Raw genomic sequence first — 20,678 nt, forward strand, 5'->3', positions numbered from 1 at the left:
ATACTTAGAGACATTGCTTACTACTTCTGCTAAGACACAAAGAAAATCAAATCCATGCAGCAGACCTGTGCCTGTCATCCATTTAATTTTAAAATAACTTAAGGTTCTGAAAGGCTTATGCCTTATAATCTAAAGCATTTGGTCCACATGCCAAATACTAAGCAGTCTGAAATACATAATAGCTTAGCTCCAGCTTTGTTTGCCCTATTTAATTCATTTTTTGCCTTCAGTAACCAGTGTGTAGATGCAAGATTTTTGCAGACTACTTTGGAAAAGAAGGAAGTACTGAAATATTTGAGTGAGGCTGTTTTGTCTGTACCTGTGTGAGCTTTGTGGTGCCCTGGGAGGAGAGTTGGTGTGGATTGCCCAGATCCCAACCCCGCCTGTTTACTGAGGATGAGGATGGTGCTGTCTGAATCCTGACACTTCACAGTACATCCACCTATGCTTGCTGGGTTGTCATTCTGAAACCACATAAAAGCAGATTTCCATTTGGAACATTTGAGCCAAATTTCCTCTCCTCTCACAGCTCTTAATTGTTCCAGTAGAAAGCAATTACTAGAACAGAGCCCATGCAAACCCCGCTGCTGGTGGTGTAAGTACTGGCCAGAGGGAACACAAGAAGGTGTACCTTAAAATATCAGAAACCATTTTCTAAACACCAGTGAGTTCAGTGTAAAAGAAAAACTACAAAAATATTGATTTGACTGCAGAACTCAAAATCCAAAGACCACCAACCAAATGCGAGCATTATTGTCATCATCAGTAGCTGTGGCTTCATCGTGCTGGGGTACAAAGCACGTCTGGAACAGCTGTGCTCTCATCACACCCCAGGACAAAAGGTCGGTCATACCATCAAACATCAGGAGAAAGGGCACCAAAAAAGAAAAGAAGCCAATAGGCTGAGATTCACAAATGAAAATCTGTGGTATGTCCCTCCCTCCCTCATACGGCAATCTTAGGAAATCTGTTCCCGTTTTTTCAAAATTCTAAAGCCACTTCTACCAACTCATCTGAATTTTATACTACTTTCATATTCAAACTTTTATGTGCATCTCACAGCACACTGGGACCAATTTGTTTTATAGGCAAGATAAAACCCTGCAATATTTGGTGACGTTATCCAAAGATCATTCTTCTAAATGAACACAAGTACATTTTCTCCTTTTTGTTTCACATGATGGCTGCATTTAAATAGGCTAAATGTATAATTCAGAGAAGAATGGCTGAGTTCTGCCCACCTGGGGGTCCTATGCACATCCATCCAATATTTAAAAGCACGCAAAAGCAAAGAAATTAAATATATAAGAGGTGGGGGAGGAAGTCTTTCTTCCAACGGAATATTTGCCTGGTAACCAGATAGAAGAGACTGCCTCTTTTTTTACCCCCAAATCACAGTTAGTTGTTCTACAAGTCTTTGAAGACACTTCTATTTTAACTGTTAACACCTGAAGGAGCAGTTCAAGATGTGCTGCTGTGGCTGAGCCACACGCAGTGGGAGGAAAGTCTCACAGAAACTCAGCTGAAGCTCTGGAGCCAACACTGCACGTTCAGACCACGCGTAAACAAAGCTGAATGAATTTGGTGTGAGAATGGGGAAAAAAGAGCAAGGAAACACAGTGGAAATCCATCCTGGTGTGGATGGGAGCATGCTGAGGGTGTGATGCTCCCCTGTGAGCCCTGAGCACATCCATCCAGACCTTGTGGTACCTGCTGGAGCTGACTGGGAGTGACCACAGCCAGAAGAAGGGAGCAGGACCTTGCAGAGGTTCAGTGAGATCAGGGCACTTGTTCTGTGTGGCACCTGCTCAGCTCAAGGAGGACGCTCCTCATGGAAAGAGTAACAGGCTTCCAGCTAAGCCAGATGTTGGCAGGGGATAAGAAATCTCATAACCTTTGCGAGGAGGATGGGGAGAAAGCCACGCAAGGATTCATTTTCCTGCTCATTACAATGTCATCATCATGTCATTTTCTTTGCTTCAGTTCTATACAGTTACTGGAAGTAAAATCTTTATTGCAGTGATTGTATTGTGAAATGGAGTCTTACAAGGTGGCAGCATAAAACTGACCTGGAGGTGCCACACTGCCAAAACTGAGCCAAAAAGTGAGATTTTACAGGTGTTTCTTTTGAGAAGAACTTCTAATCTTGAAGTCTATCAGATGGATTATAAAGATGAAAACCAGGAACTAATTATCTTCAAAGGGACAGTTATCAATGAATCACAAGGAGACATTATGATTATGAAAAGCAAATTCTCCATTTGATCCCTCTCCATCCATACTGCTTCCCAAGCAGATAACCTAAGTTTCATCCATATGGAATTGCTAATATTCCAAACAGAGAATCAAATATTAAAGTCCCAATTAGCATATTTTTTAAAAAATCAGTATTTTTATAGTGTTGTGTATGATCAGTGTGTGAACAGGGACACATGGCAGCAGTTCCATGGGGGTCACGTCCCTGGTCTGAAGTCACAGGAAGCCATCTCAACAAAACAGACCTCAGATTTTTCTCCCAATCACTTTGAACCATATTTTCCCCGTGTTTGCCCATTACAAGTGCAGGTTCTGGGCACATCTTCAGTATTTCACAGGGGAAAACTGAAGTGATTGCTGTGAAACACATCCAGGGGTGGGCACCATGCTGGGGTGAGCCACCCAATGCACTGCCCACCACAGCCAAGGAGACCTTCACTCCAAACCCAGCGTTCTCTGCCATTATCCAGTCACATTGACATCCAGAAACAATGACAAGGGAACCTCAGCTGGACTCGTGGGACCACAGGAGAAGCAGTGGTGCTTCCTGCCCTCCCTGCCCTGGCAAAGACCAGCAAGCCCAGCTCCTTCCAACCTCAGCACAACAAGGCAATTCTCTGCCACACAGGAACTAATTTTTGTGAAGACTGTCAGACTGATGATGCTGCCAGCAATTTCTAAAAAGCTAAAAGGAGGAAAACAATCTCAATAACAGAATCGTCTGCAGTTAGGATCATCTCTCTCCTTCCCAAAACAGGCACAGGAACTATGCCTGAATTCACAGCTAATGGGAAATCTTTTGATCTTCACAGACACAAAGCTGCCAGCCAAGAAGAGCAGTCAGCACAGGGGGACCTTCTGAAGAAGCACTTATCCTAAATTCACCACCACAATAAATGTGCCACATCCTGGCTCTGGAGCAGCACAGTCCTCAGTGATGAAGACCTGTGAGCATGTTTAGTACAGCAGAAAAGACAATGTTATTTATATCCCACAAAGCTGCTTACCCAGCCTTAGATGTGCCCAGCCCACAGTGCAACTGCAGGAACCCATCAGGAGGACACCTGAGATTCCTCTCCATTGAAAGTGATGGGTCTAACACAGCCAATCATCTTCATGGCAACAAATGTTATCTTAAAAGACAGGGGATAAAAGTTCACAGGAAAGCTGTGCAAATTCATGAAAAGCAAAATGCATTCCTGGTGACTGAACACACAGAAGTCTGTCTCCAGAAGTCTGTGTGTGTTGAAAAATGTCTGGAAGACAGGAGATGATTAGCAGGAAATATGCAAGTTTCTTCTCCTTGTACCCTTCTCCAAACATCCATTAGCCACTGGTTTGATTTTATTTTAAGAATCAGAACTGCTTTATTGATTACAGCCAACAGCTGCAATTCAGCAGTGGTCCCAGACATCCAAAGTAGTTTTTTCCCAACAAAGACAATTTCTGAAGTTGTGTGAAATGAGATGACAACACCATTACTGAGACATCCTGCGCTGAGGTCATTTTGTTCCGGTCCAGGTACAAACAGTTCATAAATGGAGCTCCCTCCAAACCCATCCCTCTTGTCTGCTCAGGACAACATCCCCGGGGCGCTGGGAAGCTCTTCCAGTGCTGAAGAAGCTCCTGATCCCCTCCCTGAGCTCCTTGGGGAGATGTGTGGGGCAGGCAGGGCTGGAGACATCACGTGCTGATCCCTTCACCTCGCACAGACCAGCTCTGCAGAAGGACAGCGAGCTGGGCTCTGACCCAGCATCACTCCTGTCTCAGTAGGTCAGCAAGGAAGCCCCTGCCCATGGTTGTGTCTTCTAGCCCCCCCCCAGCAAGGAAATTTGACAACTGCTTCCTTTAGGAGGTCAAAGGAGATTGGGAGTTTGATTCTGAGAGCGTGTGTGTTTGTTCTAGAAACATAAAAAACAAGTTTCACTTTAAAAACGCATCTATTTCACCATTTTGATAGCTCAGAAAGAGTTTGGTGAAGCACCTGAAAAAACACAGGGCATCGCATTACTCAAGCTGGGATGTCAGACTGCAAGAACATTCAGAATAGCTCATTCATAAATGCCTTATTTTAAAATTTTTGGGGAAAAAGAATCATAACCAAAATAATTTTACTTTACTTTTCAATTGAAATCACTTGCTGACTCTTAGCCTAGCATTTTTCAAGCATGAGTGTCTAATTTTCTTGCAAAATCACATCCCAACAGGTCAAAAAAGCTTTCCAATCTTTCATATGCTCTTGAAACACAAGTTGGTGCCTTGAGTTTGAAGACTCAGACCATTTTTCCCTGCTGACACCCACTGGCAAGGTTCTGCTTCCCTGCTGTGAGGCCAGACCCATTCCCAAACCCAGGGCAGGGTTGTTGTGCTCTAACTGGCTCAGGTGTGCAGGTAAAGATGTTAGGAGACAGGACAGAACTCCTGAGCCTTCACTGGTTTACCTCAGAGAACCTTATTTTCCTGGTGACAGTCTTTAATTGCTCTCCACTGAAAACTTTCAGAAACCTGCTCAGCTCAGTGATGTCTTCAGGGCCAGAACTGGCTGAAGCATCCATCCTTTCAGCAGTTCCAGGAGAACTAAATGCAGATGCACCAGCCTGTGCTGCTGTTCAATATTTCATTGTTTGCACAGTAGTAGGAGTCAGATTGTGCACACACATGCAGTTAATTATCTCCGTGGGCCCAGCCCTTTATGCTCACACATGGTCTGTATTCCTTCTTCCCAAACATGGAGCTTTGCATTCAGCTGTACCAAAGCATTCACTTGCTTTATCTAGAGATCCAAATCCGTGTCACTCTTGTGTCTAAAACCCCAAACCTGCTGATATGGGATATGCTGTGTTTCCCCCAGGCCTGAAGCCATGCTTTAGGATGTGGCCAAGTCATTCTAAGGCTGCGCCAACTGGATCAAGTTCCCACTTGGAATTGCATTTAGACCTCCCCATTTGTCATTTGTTAATCCTTTTAACATTTGCCACAGCAAATTTGTATCATACCAGTTTAAATTGTCATTCAGTATTAAGTCAAACACCTTACAAAACTCTAGGGTATGTTGCATCCACAAGCAAGCTTGTCAACTTAGAATGAGATCAAAAGAACTTGGTAAGTTCTCCCTAAATTGCTGGAAACTGGTACTAACAGCATTTCTCCCAGGTTCCAGAAGAGCTCTGCATCTGTTTTCTCTAGGATCATCATCACAGCACTGTGTTCTAAAAGGGCAAATGGAGCAGATTGGTGACTTTCTCCCCCAGTTTTGTGTAGCCCCCAGACTTGTCAAGTAGTAGTCCCAAGGAATTTTGGATAGTTAAAAATAATCTCCAGTGCTCACTGTAGAAGACTGCTGAATGTGAAGTGTTTGGCCATGGCATTGCTAGTTAAACACTCACCCCAATTTCAGTGAAACAGCAATAACTAAAATTACTGGCAGCAATTCCATGCTCTTGTCTCCCCAAGGGGTGTTTGCATGCTTACCCTGCTGAAGTCATTTACCTCTACAAAGAAAACACATTTTTATAATACAATTAAAGCTTGTTCCAGGACAAAGCAAATGTGCTTGCACATGGCATTTGTGTGGATGCTCCAGGCAGGCAGGAAGACTCTGTCATGTGCTGAGGAGAATCCTGGCCCCAGTTTCCTTCACTGGGGTCACACACCTCCCTCATGAGAGTCACAGCTACAGCACAGGGGGTGGGAGGAAAAGGAAAGCTGTTTTACTACCAGATGCATATATAAAATTTATTTAGTGATACTTTAGGGCAGTGCTGTTGGGATTCATGCCCTGCTAAATAAAAGCTTATTGTGAGGAGCCTGTAGAATGATTGGATTAGGGTGTAAGAATTGTTCAGGCACCATAAATACAATGAGCACAAGAAACATGCACCAAATCAACTCAGTCCTGAACAGTTGCCTCTTACAAACAGCCTAACCACTGTGTTTCAGGGTTTGTATGCAGATTTTGAGGAAACCACTTTGTTCATCCAGAAACCCATTCTCCAGTGTAATTTGAAAGAAAGCCCCGTGTGCTCTGAATGTTCAATACTTCCACTCACAGCAAAGGCCTTGCTCAGCAGTCACTGCCTCCTGGACCCCTGTCAGCATCTGGGGAGGGTCCACTTCATGCTTTTATCACAACAAAAAATAATAATTAAGGAATTACAACAGAGGTGGCAGTCAGGTCTAGTTTCAGTGCTTCCCAGGTGAAAAAAGTCTCAGGGAAAGGGAAGGTATGTTGAAGGTTCAGTGCAGACCATAACTTTTGGAGTGTGCCTTGCACATATTGCCCATTACAGTTTCCAGAGAGCTATTTTATCATTTCGGAGTCTGTCCAAAAAATCTGATGGAGAGCTTTGAACTTTGCAAAGGGGAAGGAGTGTGCAGCCAGGATATAGAAATAACATGTACAGTTTAACTTACAGTAGAAATTCAGGCTCTGAAATTGTGATACAAGAAGATGAAAGTTCCTACCTCGAAGGTCAGTGGAGGGATAAAGGAGGAAGAAGTAGTAAATCGTGAAAAAAAAACCCTCTCTCACAATGTCAATTTAAATATAAACACACTGTTTTGGTTTGTTAAAACCGAAATTTCATGCTTGACTTGAACTGAGTTTCCTTGATTTATGTTATACCTACCACATGTAGTCACCCTTCACACTGGGACACTCCTGAGGCTTAACACTCCAGGCTGAGCACTGCTTGTGATTAATTCAAATTGTCTTTGTTCTTTCCACCAGCTCCTACTCCAAATGATGGCAAGAAAAAGGTGAGACTAATTTTTGGAGAATTCTTTTGATTTTCGCTATCAGCTGATGTTTAATGATACCATTAAAATCAATCAGTTTAAGTGCAGGCTACAAACTGTATTCCTGAGCAAGATTGCTTCAAGTACTTCATTAGACAATACATTTACTGTTAAATTACATGTATCAGCTCAGGATATTCAGAGAGAAACTGTTAGATCCCTACAACAAGAGAAAATACTCTGAATTTAAAGCAAGTTTCCAGCATTTAAGCAGTAAATTATCCCCACTGACTCTGTAGGCCCCACTGCACTCACAGGAAAGTTATTTCAGATACAGCAGCAGATGTACTTTTTAACAAACAAACTGCAAATAAGTCATCCCTCTGGAACGATGCAAGCCAGGTGGAAAAGGTGAAGATAATTAGATGCAATATAGAGATTTAAAGAGACTAAACCTCCTTTTCCTCTTTTTAGGGGAAGGGAGAGCAGGGACAGGAGCTGTGGAAACACAGACATTATGTACTCCACTAAGTAGATCCCCTTCTCTCACTTGTGTTGTTTGAGCACTGTGGGTGAGCTCCCACCCCCAGGTTTTTTCCAAGTGAACTTTATAAAGAAATCTGAATCATTATAAACATCCTTAGTGCTCCTATTGAGAACATGCATATCCACAAGAGGAAAGGCTTTTCCACAACTGCAACTCCGATATATTCAGAGCTGGTTGAAGAAATACTAAGTGAACTCAGCATCCATAACCAGAGTGTTACACTTCTGCAATTCATTAGTCCTCGAGGTTCCATTCCGTAATTAAAATACTTTGCAGTTTAAGGCTTTACAATAAAGAATGTGCAGTCCTCAGCAGTGTTTCCACTGCCAGTCTATGGAAAACATATGCATGGAAAATCTGTACAGTGCATGTGTACAGCCATCTTTGGATAGCTTCAGTGAACATTCAACGCTGTCGGTGAGTTTGAAAACTAGAAAAAAACCATCGACCGTTGACTGTACCTTGAGGTTTATCACAAACCCTCTGTTAAATGGAAAGCCTGAACCTTCAGAGATTTCACATGTGGTTGCCATTAGCAGGTCATGATTTACAGATTATATTAAGAGCTGCAGAGGTTGAGTTTTTCCAGTTCTGCTTTCTCTAAAAGTGAATTGGTGTATAAGAAATGCTTGTTTTCTCTTAAAAAAAAAAAAAAAAAAGAATTAAAGCTTTATACTAACACAGGATTTCTGCAGAACAGAGTATAAGAGATCAATGGAAGGTTTTGTATGGGCAGCACAAAAGCAGGAACGTATCCACACCATATGGGACACTTGGAAACAAATCTGAGCATGGTATATATTCAAAATAGCAGAACATAGGCCAGATCAGGATGGAAACCTTTCCATTTGGGCTGGCAACTTGAGCTTTGCTGGAAAAACCTTTGGAATGTCAGTTCATTTGCTCCCAGGAACCTGCACTCTGTTCCAGCAGCTGCTCACCGGGCGAGGAGCGGCTCCCTCCGGGCCAGGTCCAGCTGCTCCCACAGCTCAGGCTGTCCCTGCAGCCAAAGGAAACAGCCTTCCTTTGCAGGGCACACGAACCAGGGGCTGGGGAACCTCACTGGTGCCCACATGGAACCTTCTCCAGCCCAGCTGGATGACCACGACTGCAGGCTCTGGCAGCAGGTGCCTTCACAAGGGTGCAGGCACTTGTTCTGCCTCTGCAGGGACTGCAGAATCCATGAAATGAGGAAAGACACAAAGCACGTGCCAGGGAATTCTGTCTTGGGCTGCTCTGGAGTGACAGCACCATCTCTGTGGAGTGGCATCTTCAGCATCTAATGGCTGCAATCAACATTCATTGCTGTCGGTGGGTTTTCATTCCTATCAACTCACTGATCAATGAATGCAAACTGCGGACCAGCCAGCCAAGGAGCACCCGCCCTGATGGCCAGGTGGCCTGTCCTGCAGGAAAAGTGACACCTTTGCCAAAGAAATGCTCTATCCAAGTTCTGCCTCCCAAAACTGTGTAAGACTGAGCCATTGTCCCACCAAAGAAGTTCAGGACACATCATCCAGCTCCTTCGTGAGCAAAGCTAAATACTAGTTAAGAAATGCACAGGGATTTTTAAAGGAGCACAACAGCTGAGGAACTAGTTCAGTTTTAATAGAAGTGACACCCAGTTGGTAAATCTATCAGTAAAGCATAAACCTACAGCTTTACCAGATTATAGGAAATTAAACTTCCTCCTGAGCAAGCTAAGCTATGGAACAGCACTCGTCCTACAAAGTGACCAGTGAGAGATGAAAAGGGACTGAACTGTGGGGCTTTGGACTGACAGGGGTGAGAACAGGAGGAAGCAAAGCAGAAAATAGTGATTTAAGGTACTGCTGCAGAGAACACTCTTCAGGGCTGTGGTGGCCAGGGCCAGCTGCAGTTCTGCTGGAAAGGTGAGGAGCTGGAGCTGACTGCCTGGGGCTGTGCAGGAGGAGCAGCCACATCTCTGCACGACAGACAAACTGACACTGCCCTGAGACACAGGAGCAGCCTCTGGAGCTGCCCTCCAAGAAATTCCACACGACTGGCATGACATTCCTGTTGCAGAAACGCCCCTGTCTCTGGGCAGTGCGGGGCAGTAGAGGGAGGAGGCTCCTTGGTGCCCCTCAGGGCAGGGATGGTGGATCTCGCCGTGCTCAGCAGTGGTGTCAGTCGGTTCCCTGGGCACTGCAGGGTCCAGGCACTTCTCTTACTCCTTGTTTGCTCCTCCAGTTGCTCACAGGATTATCCTGAAGGAGCCTGTTCAGACATGCTGTGCTGCCATCCCACAGGAACCGTGTCCCTCAAGTCAGAACAACTCACCAAGGACTTCGAAACTCCAGTTTGGTGAATATTCAAAATATATCTGCTTGCTCTGTTCAAAGACTTCAGCTTGTTCAGTTTTACACAGGAACAGCTCCACCAAGTTCAACAGCTACACACTAAACAGAGTGAACTTGCAAAAGTGGAATTTTAGGAAAAATCTCCCCTCTCTCTGGGTCTGATAGCAAAGAGCCATGTTCAGTCACCCACAGCAAGCACTTCCACCGACAGCCAGGTAAGTGTGGTGGCTTGGTACAGGGAATTTACCACAGCAGTGTAACTGAACAGCCCAAAAGCATGCCTGCCAAATTGTTTTAACATTATGAAAACAAGACAAATGACTCATTTTTGATGCAGTTTGACATTCTGCCTTTGAAATATCAAAATTTTCAGCATGCTTGGCAGACTCATTCGGAAGTGAGAGTGCACAATTTGGAATTTTTCCAGAGACATCTTACATGATGTACAAGAAAGTGCTTTTGTGTTATTTTAAACAGACATTTCAGCCAACTGGTTTTCCTGCATGAAAGTAGAAAATACAGAAGTCCTGACAGAGGTGTTCATCTTTACTGTGAGGACATGTGAAAACAATTCACTGCAATTACTCTGAATAAGACATTTCAGACAAACAGGGAAAATTACAGTAAAGGGGCCATTACCTCAGTTTGCCAATGCACAACAAGCCAAAGGCTTGAGCACACATTCCACACCTCTCAAATGCTCTGGATGCACAAATAAGCTTAAAATTCAGGTTCCTACTTGGCTGTAAAAAAATCCTCCAGAATTATTTTTTTTTTTTTGCTTTAATTTTGGGAAGGAGACAGCAGGGGAAAAAACTAAGGAAAGACAGGCACGTTCAGAATGTTTTTAAATCCATGCTTGGGAAGCTTTAGATGTTTGTGTCAGCAACTGTTTGCTGCCTACCAGAGGCACCACCCGCAGATCTGCCCCGGGGCACATCGGGGTGACACTGAGCACAGCCGGTGCTGCCACCACCATGGCACAGCTGGGGACAGTGGGGACCTGCCCAGCAGGACCTGCCAGGGCTCATCCATCCACTCCAGAGGCCAGCAAGGGCTGGCTCATCCACCAGAGCTGACCGGGCAGAGAGAGACAGGAAGACATCAAAAGAACTCGAGGAGCTCGGTTTATTTAGTTTATCAAAAGTTTATATAAATATCTTCATAGGGAACAGACAAGCATTTTTCAGTTTAGCAGAAGATAACAGACATGAAAGCTGTAGCTAGACAAATGCACACTGGCAGTAACACACAGTTATTTAAGGGGGGAAAGAGGGTCACTGCTGGACAGCCCTGCCCTTTTTCTGCTGGCAGAATACTGTGGAAAATTTAGTTATGTTTTAACACCTGTCAATGCACAAGAGTAAATATGAGCTATATCAGGCCACAAAGGTTCAACAGAGTATTAGCCAGTATATCATCATGAACTATACATGTCTCTACATGACAAATTATTCTACGTATGCATGTGAAATTACCTGTTTCCATATAAAAGTGATAAACTGCATGAAAACCTAGCTAGATACCAACAAAGACGTGTTTTATTAATCACCAGGCAAATAACTGCACACATGTTCACAACTCAGAGCCTGCCATTCATGCTCTCCACAGGGCTGCTCTCACTATGAAGGGAGGAACCAGATTTTCACTCCCATCATGCAGGAACCACAGTTCTCCAATAAAAGTAAGTGCAAGTCCACCAGCACAAAGGCACGTGGAAAGGACCGTGTCCTGGCTCTGGGAGGCTTTTAGCAGTTGTGAACATCTGAGCATTACTTTGAAATGAGCTGCCAGTTAAAAGTCTGCCACATTTGAAAAATCCACCGAGTTCCCAAACAATGAGATGAAAAGTTGCTCTCAGTGAGGGTTTCCCAGTCCCACCAGTCTGACAAGGGCCTGTTGCCATCTAGTGGATTCCCACCGACCGGTCCCTCCGCACAGCAAATGCCACTAGATGGAGTGTTAAGAAGGAATTCTGAATTTCTACTTTTTTTAGGTGTCCAGCAGCTCAGGTTTTCAAAGTCTCAAAAAGATACAGGCCCAAAATTACCCTGAAATTGAGGAGGATTTCACCAGCTGCTTTCAGTTTCGTGAGAAATTTCAGGCTATAGATTTCAAGTTTTATAATGAAACACTACAGAAAAAGACTCCCATGCCAACATAATTTACATCACCTCAGGGGTTTCTGTCACTCATGCAGGTACCTCCTTCACTGAGGTATCTCTGGTGACAACAGATCTTACTCGGCCTGCATTCTGCTGGTGTAAATAGTGATGTACAGACCTGGTCTGTGCTATTTTAGTGAGAAATACTTAATCAGCTCTCAGCTATGGGAATCCCACTTCCATGAACAAGTATCAGCTGCAAAACTTCTCCAAGTCTCTATCATGGAGTATCAATTCACATTTCTGGATTATCTCAGAATTAGAAACTACCTTGTCACACATGGCAAGAAAAGGGGTACTTACTGCCCACGGAGTTCACAGGGAGGACAGGAGAGGAGGAACTCATCTGCTCCACATCTGTAGCTAATGGGAAAGTGAAAATGAGAAAGATGTGATGTGCATGTTACTGAGAAGGTTTTACTTTGAAAACTTTCATTTACACTGAAATTGAATACACATGTCTTCAGTCACCCAAGGAAGCTGCTTTGAGGAGCAGGTAATTGAACAGCATCAGCTTCCCCCTTTCAAGGTATACACATTATCTGTAGATCTGCTTTTCTCAGCAGTCATATTAGTAATTTGTAACTTGTGATGGTTTGAGACTATCAATTCAGAGCAACTTCCAGCACAAAGAAAGTCTAAATTACATTGGGTTTAAACTGTATGCAGAGCATTACTGTGGAATAAAAGGACATGATGATCTCCCATCTGTGGCCAGTGAACCTTCAAAAGATTCCTGATCAGAAGAGAGATCCTCTTCCAAAGGCTGGCAAGCTGCTGGAATTTGATCTGGAGCAGCATCAGAAACAAGTGTGTTTAAGCACAAGACACTCCAAAGCTTTATTTTCTAGCAGCTGAAAGAAGAAACAGAACTTCCTGCCTGTGTCTGCCAGTGAAAACCCTCAAAGTCAGAACGTGATCAAAAACAAATTCCCTCTGTGTTTTGGAAAGGATCCACCTTTCCAGGACTCAAACCAGGAGAAAACCGTCTTGCACTAACAGGGTCAGTTTTAACCCAAGATTAGGTAAAGCCAAGATGCATTCTTTGGCCTTGATCTCTCTCAAAAGACCACAGCCCCTCTCAGCACATCACCACCTACACCCAAGCCAAGCAGCTCAGTCTCCAGCTCTGTGATTTTGATGCTGGTAGGTCCCACATAATTATATATTCTGTAATTCTTGCTTAGCTCTAAGACCCAATAAATGCACACTACAAGTCTGCATTCCTAACCACAGAACACAGCCCCAGAAGCACAACTCCAGCCCACGCCAGGCTTTGCTGCCAGCCCAAATCCTGCCTTTCACATTCTTGCAATTCCCATTTCTGGGGCAGCAGGCAGTTCCCTGAGGACCACTGTTTACACTGAAAGTGCAAAGTTCTGCTCTAATTAGGCAAACCACAAACAAAAGTAAACACTTCAGCAGACCATTTTTACAGAATGTGAGAGCAGACACTGCACCACACTGACTAAATGCTGCTGCCATACTTTCACACCACCCCGAGCCTCCTCGGTGTAGCTGCTCAAAGCAGCAGCTTTAGTTCATCATGTTAAACACCAGCCATAGCTGAGAACAGCAACCAACACAATTACAGATTTATTCAGCAGTGTCCTGGCTTGTTCCTGTCCTACTCCCCACTGGATTACCAAGGCATTGACTGCCTAGAACACCTACACATGAATTTATCATCTTGCTTGGCTCTTGCAGCAGTGCTCAGAAAGCTGCATGTGACATGCAGGCTGCAGACCTCCCAACAGGCTCTGGATCACACTGCACAGGTCTCTGCTGTGCTCAGAGAAGAAAAACTATTTTGTATCTTCCTATTTTCCACCTTAATACCATAGTCTCCTTAATTTAGGAACTAGCAAGCCATATATTATACATGTTTTGTAAATTAAAAAAAAAAAAAAAAACAACAAACCAAAAACATATTCTTCATATGTAGTCCAGGCATTTCAAGTTCCTGGAAAGAGTTTTGTACTTTTGCCTACTGAAAGCTACATAAGCTTTCACACACATCCAGGTTAAGCCTAGCAGTAAGCACAGGCTGAAGTTACTCTGCCTCTTTGGAGTGGTGCAGAGCGAGCACTGAGCACAGGGGGCTGTCAGGAAGGCAGAGGGAGCAGCCCAGATGGTCACTGCGGGTTACCTGCTGCTCTGGCACACAGAGGTCACTGCCCAGCACTGGCCAGATGGCACAGGGCAGGCACTCGAGGAGAGCTGCGAGGGCAAAGTCACTCAGGGCAGTAAGCTACACCTGCCAACATCTGCAATGGTTCATCAAGTATCATTCAAAGAGCAACTCAATAACGCACGTGCCTTCTGAAGAGAGGTTTCTGAGTGGAAGTGTTTAGAGAGAGGCAGCACAAATTCTCCAAGTCCTGAAATTTTAGATTGTTCACTGTAATGCCAGGTTACAGGCTGCAACAACAACGTAACTATTTCCCAGCCAGATTTGGGAATTTCAGTTCATGCTTGAAATTATGTGTTTTACTGACTATTTGTAGTATGTTCACCAGTGCAGATGCCATGCTCACCAGCACCCAGCTGCTCAAGTTTGGGGTCAGAATTCCCTCAATGTCCTGCCCTGTGCTGCCGGGAACCCAGTGACCCCACGGCCCTGAAGAGATGAATTTTAAAATTTCTCTCTGTGTAAAAACACAGCTGTTTATGACACATGGCAATGCTGGTTTGCTCTCTAGCCCATAATCCCCCACCCTTCCCTCCAGCTCTTTTTATCTTCATAATTGTATGTAATCCATTAAATTCCTAAAAACAGTTCATCTAAGGGAGAAGAGACACAGACTAACAACCAGACTAAGATTTTGGAAAGTGGTTTGCTCTAAAAGATGAAAAGGACAGAAGTCTGCTCAGCTATGAAGTGCTGCTGCTGCCAATACAAGTATTTACCCCCTGACCTCTCCTCTGCCCACTCAGTGAACAGTGCCAGTTGTTTTCCTGTATTATATACTGTTTACAAGCCCTGAGTGATATGAAAGGAATTAATAATTCAGCTCATGGAGCTGATGACCTTTATTGGGGTACCCCTATTTGCTGAGCAGGAATCAGAGCAAAAAGCTCCCTTAAAACCACAGGGTTTCTTTTTAAGAGTTTTTCACTTTACAGCCTAATTTGCCACCATAACATGAATCAATTATTTCTCCTGTTTTAAGCAACAGTGCTACCTATTCTCAACCCCTTGATTTCTAACTTCCCTTGTATCAAGCCAGGCCTTGTTCTTGGGCTTTTACCACGGTCTGGTAAACACACTGGCAAGGCAGCCTGGAGAGCTTTGCAGGATCAGGAACATTTGGGAACACCAGCAAAAAGAAATTATGCCATTTTGAACTTCTCTTGACCTTTGCCTGCCCTTGTCCCTGTTTGTGCTAAGTGAAGGGGTATATGGGCTACTCCTAGAAATGAACTTAGCCTGAACCTGGACTCAGCACTGGACTCTGAGGATGAGTTGTGTTGCCCCCTCCCCAGCATGGAGGAGCTCAGCAGGTGACACAGTGCAGGTAAGCCAGGGCACCCTGAGCTCAGGGACCCCCGAGGTGGGAAGGAGCAGAAGGTGCTGACTCAGGGAGTGCCACCATGTCCCCCTGCCCAGGATCAACCACACACTTGGATCCCCATGGCACAGCCCAGTGCTGCTTGTGGGGCTGCAGGCAGGAGATGTGTGTGGGACAGGATGCTCCAGAGGTGACTCTGCCGTGTCCCACACAAGGCACCAATTCTTCTGCCGTGTCCCACACAAGGCACCAATGCTTCTCTCAGCCTCGTGGCCGTGAGCTGTCACAAGCCCAGCCTGACCCAGCTGTGGGGCTCTCCAGGACCCAGGTTCTCTCTGCTGAGCTGCTCCCCAGCCTGCACCATTCCATGGGGTTATCCAGGTGCAGGACTTGATGGCTGTGTCTAACTTTGGAGTTTCAATCAACTTTTCCCTTCAGGTTACTGAGGTCCTTCTGAACAGCAGCTGTGCCCTCCAGAGTATCAACCTGCTGTCATCTGCAAGCCTGAGGAGTTTGTCCATCCCTCCATCCTGGTGGTTGATGAAATTGCTCAGCAGTGTTGGCCCCAACGCTGACTCCCAAGGACAGTCACAATATAATGGCCATCAGTTAGTGCTTGAACTCAACTGCCACCCTTTGAACAAAACAGGCCAGGTTTGCACCCAAAAAACACCCAGCCCAGGTTTTCACCCATGCCTGCTAGGATGACATGAGAAACTGCATCAGAGGCCTTACCTAATGCTAAGGTTAATGACAGAATTACTCTCTCCTCATCATGGATCCAGTCATTTCATCACAGAAGGAAGGAGGGTGCTCAGGCATGATCTCTCCCCTTGGTAAACTCACAGTGAATGTTCCAAATTACCTTCCTGTCCTTCAAGTGCCTGGAAATGCCTTTTGGGAGTATTTGCTCCACACCCTTCTCACTGAGGGCCTGAGACAAGGCTGACCAGCCTGCAGCTCCCCAGAGCAGCTACTACTCAGCAGAGCTGAGCTGAAGGTGATTCATTATCCCTTATCAGCTAAATTTTACTATACAGAGACATTCCTCCCCTTTCCCCTACATTGGGTAGAGCTTGTCTCACCTCAGTGCTGAAAACACACACTGTTTGCAGAGAGGAATGGGAAATAAGGTCATTTCATGATAAATATTTTTACTTATTTTTATTTATATGGAAAACAATCCCAGTTCTTGCTTACCAACAAAACTGAAAGGAAACCTACACAGAGATGCATCTTACATGTACCTGCACTGTATTCCTCAATAAACTCTCTACAAACATTGTTATTTTAAATGCCTGTTTACATTCCAGTAAAATCCTGTCAGCATGCTATCTGATTTATTGATGCCATCAAAAGTCACAGGATTCCTGACGTGCCTCCTGAGGCACAACAATCAAAGCAGAAAGGAGATGCATCTTGCTGTGGTATCAGCATTACCACATACCTTATGGGCTGGGTTTCCAGAAGCCTCTGTGATTTCTGGGACAGAGCACAGTGCTCTTCTGGAAAGCTGCTGCTTCCCTGCGAGGTTCAGCAGGCTCTGCTCCTGGAAAAGGGGGTGCTGGGGAGGGAGCACCCCCAGAGCCAGCTCGTGGTAACAGCAAGGCTCAGGGCAGCTCTCGGCCAGCTCGTTCCTCTAAAGGGGACTCATACACATTTGGCATCTTACTTTTAGGCTACCAAAAGGGAAAACACAGTCAAGCACCAACGCTTTTTAGAAAAATGGTGATGATGATGATGAAGAAAAAAGCCTGTCCTAGAAGAAGGTGATTGTGTCTTTCACACCCAGTGCCTCTCAGCACGCAGCACCCCAGGGCACACACACGCAGCCTTTGTCCCTGGGCATGAGATTTTTGCATCTTCTCTACCTGGAGAACGTTTTGGTTTATTAGGGTGTTGCCTACCAGGCAGCCCAGCCCACTCCAGTATTGAAAGATCAATTGCATAATCAGTCTGTAAATCTGGGGAAATTCCTTATTGACTTTTTGATCGCTGATAAAGTGTTGGCCAACATAAGGCATACCATTCAGCAAAATCCATCTAGAGTGCACTGGAATTACCTACATCAAAAAAACAGAATTGACTGATATTACACAAGAGATGCTATTTTTTGAAGAGTTAACATCAACACAGATTAATACTGATCTCCTGATAAATAACAGCACGTTATGATGTACAGAATATGGCAGAAATCATGTTGCAAACGAGGCAGCATTGCCAGAGGCAAGCTGTTCTAGACTGCAACCAGTGCACCAGGATAGAACCAGCCCTGTAACTGGACCCCTGTCACAGTGGGAACAGAGAGGGTGGCTCTCATCTTTGTGAGGCCACCTGCACCTGGCTGTGCCTGCAATAACTGACCAGCCCTTGAGACTTCAGGTTTTCCTTCCTTTACTGACTGGAGCATCTTGCTCACGAAAAGCAGCGGTCAGAGCCCCAGTTCCCTCCACCCCACCAGTACCAGCACCCCGGCTCTGCTGCAGGGAAAGGCTCAAGGCATTTGGCCTCCCAGGGACAGGGATTACAAACGGGCAGGAATCAGGGGAAATTCGATTCTTTCTCCCCACCTACTGTCTTCATGTTTGCAAACCGTATTAGCTCCTGCTGCTTGCAATTCCAGAAACACTTCCCTTTCTCTTCGGGGCTCTTGCCAGCCACATCTGCCTATTGCTGTAATCTCATTTTGCAGGGTGCCACATCTCTTAGTAGCTTTTAATTGTGGTAACACGTCTAAGCATCTTAGAAAGCACACCAGAAACTGTCTGGCAGACAGAAAAATGATGTTCAGAATAGAAACATCCTTCCTGACATTTGGATATTTGTCTCCACTTGTACTAGAAAATTACTAGAAATTTCTGCATTTAAATGCAGAAAATTATCTACATTTTTAAAGAAAAGGCTCCTAATCTTTTCAATGAGAAATTAATTTTTGATTGAATTTAGCATACACTGCTGCTCTGAAGAACAATCTGAATCGTAATTGACTTTTAATCTTAAAACTTAAATAATGCAGCAGTTCATGCTTTGCTGATTTCCATGAAAATATCTGTACAGTTTTGTCCTTTTTAAAATCTACATTGGAAGACATGATTACAAGTTTTACAATTTTAAAATAATTGTTACATACATTGCTACAGGAAATCTATCTGTGTTCTTCCTTTTGGTGCTCCACAGATGGTGGTGTTCTGCTTGGGCAGTGGTGGGTAGGGCTGGTCCCCCTGCACCATGGCCATGCCTGAAACATCTCCCTCTCCCCAGGAAAAACCATCCCAGCATCATCTGCTGTCTGCTGGGCTGAAGGAGATGAGAAAGGCTGTGGCACTGCCATTTATTTTGCCATGATTACGGCATTTCTTGTGTAGCAACTGTTGCAGAGGTTTTCCTAAAAAAAAAAAAAAAAGAAAAAAAAAAGAAAAAAAAAAGAAAAAAAAAACAGGTCTCTTGTTGCAATTTATAGCGTGTTACCAGAATATTTTGTGTATTTCTTATTTGAATTTCAAATTATTATTTGAACTCTTACTTAAATTCAAACAATCCCTATCCTACAATAAAATATCCTACAGATGTTGACTACAGTTCACTTATTATTGGGCAATCTACATATACTTCTTTTAGCATAACCCAAAGATAGAAGAAAAGGTCAAACCCCCGGAGGTACATTTCTCCCCCAGTACCAGTTTGCAATAGAAGCTGTTTCAAACTTTTGTTGTCTCATGAAAAAAAGGAGCAAAACTTTAAAATCCTGATCTTCTAGATAAAAACATGCTGCTGCTGGACCTGCCACTTCAGAACAGGGAGGTTTGGGAAAAGGAAACAAACCCTTCACCTACCAGCTACGGAAAAGAGGTAAATTTAAAAAAAAATCTAAGAAGGAAACAACTCAGCATTACTGAAAACAAAACCCTGAGTGCAGGCTGGAGCTGGCGATGCAGCACAGCCCGTGGTGTGCACAGATTGCCTTTTACAAAAGCTGGGTGTAAGTTACCACTTGTGAGTAAGGACCAACAGAGCCCCTTCCTTCTGTCCCCATGAAGGGACATTTCTGGCAGGGCTGGTGATCCCTGTTTCCCACATCGTGTGATTGATTGCACTCTCCCCCTTAGAAGAGTTGATTGGTTTCCTGGTGCCAGGAAAATGATTGATGAATATTTCAGGCCATGGGCCTCTCTTCCTGCTGGGTGTCCTTTTCACATGTCTCCAATGGGCCTGGGGATTTTTTTCAAGACGAGGAAGTGTCATTTTTATGGATATCATCCTGTGATAGGGACAGTTCACTGAGCAGAAGCCTTATGTAAATCCAAGTGAAATACTAAAGGTCAGCTCAAGTGTTAAGGTGATGGACCCCAACTGGCAGCGCCAGGTAAGCAGGAAAACAGAGCTGGGCAAAGAAAAGCTTCACAAAGCAGCAGCAAACACCCCGAGCTTGGTACAGCAGCAAACTGGCACCCAACACTGGCACCTTTCCTCAGCTCCCTTCAGTTTTGGACACCACCACGAGTACAGTAAATTTACAGGTAAGAACAGTCCCTGCTTGTGACCCACACAAAGGGCATTTCCTTAGCACTGTTGATAAAACAGGCAGGGGATGGAGAGTCTCCTGGCAAAAGCACTCACAAGACATCTGAAACAACATACTTAGGAATAATTCCTTGTAAGTATTGCCAAACAACATAAAGCTACAGCTGTGAGCTGAAGGAAGAGATTTTTGGAGGACAAGCTGGTGTGTGGCAGAACTTTCAGAGACCCAGAGTTCCTTTACAAATTTTTACTACAATCGTGACAGCCATCATTTAATCCCTTGGATTCAGGACCTGAGGGCTCTGCAGCAATTCCCACAGGTGAACCCCGGGCTGCTGAGCAGCAGCTGATCAGAATAAAGCCTTGCTCATCCACAGCCCAGGGGGACAGCACCTGCAGGCTGCTGGCCAGGCAGGGAGCCCACCACGACGAGCACCTGCAGATGCTGCACCCACATTTCCTGCAGGAACAGCTGCAGAGGCTTTGTCCAACAAGGGAATTTTGTCCGAGGGACATCACAGTCCAGATTATGCTCCCATCAAATCTGCTGAAGGTTTCCCCTGAATTTTCAGCTGGGAGGGATTTCTACACAAGGGCATCCCAGGAGTTTGCAGTCAGC

At 44.7% G+C, this 20,678-nt stretch overlaps 1 protein-coding gene across 2 annotated transcripts in view; it reads right to left on the reverse strand.

Annotated features, from left to right (window-relative positions):
- NR6A1 (nuclear receptor subfamily 6 group A member 1) overlaps nucleotides 1-12,384 on the reverse strand; it is a 63,411-nt gene extending 51,027 nt beyond the window's left edge. For both annotated transcript variants that reach the window (XM_041406768.1, XM_041406767.1), the window contains exon 1: nucleotides 12,330-12,384. In XM_041406768.1, the coding sequence (XP_041262702.1) occupies nucleotides 12,330-12,372 (43 nt within the window). In that variant the 5' untranslated portion in view covers nucleotides 12,373-12,384. The remainder of the gene's footprint in view (nucleotides 1-12,329) is intronic.
- Nucleotides 12,385-20,678: the final 8,294 nt, after the last annotated feature.

This window comes from Onychostruthus taczanowskii, unplaced genomic scaffold (genome assembly GCF_017590055.1).
Source record: "Onychostruthus taczanowskii isolate IOZ18803 unplaced genomic scaffold, ASM1759005v1 scaffold25, whole genome shotgun sequence".
In the NCBI taxonomy this organism is placed as follows: Eukaryota; Metazoa; Chordata; class Aves; order Passeriformes; family Passeridae; genus Onychostruthus; species Onychostruthus taczanowskii.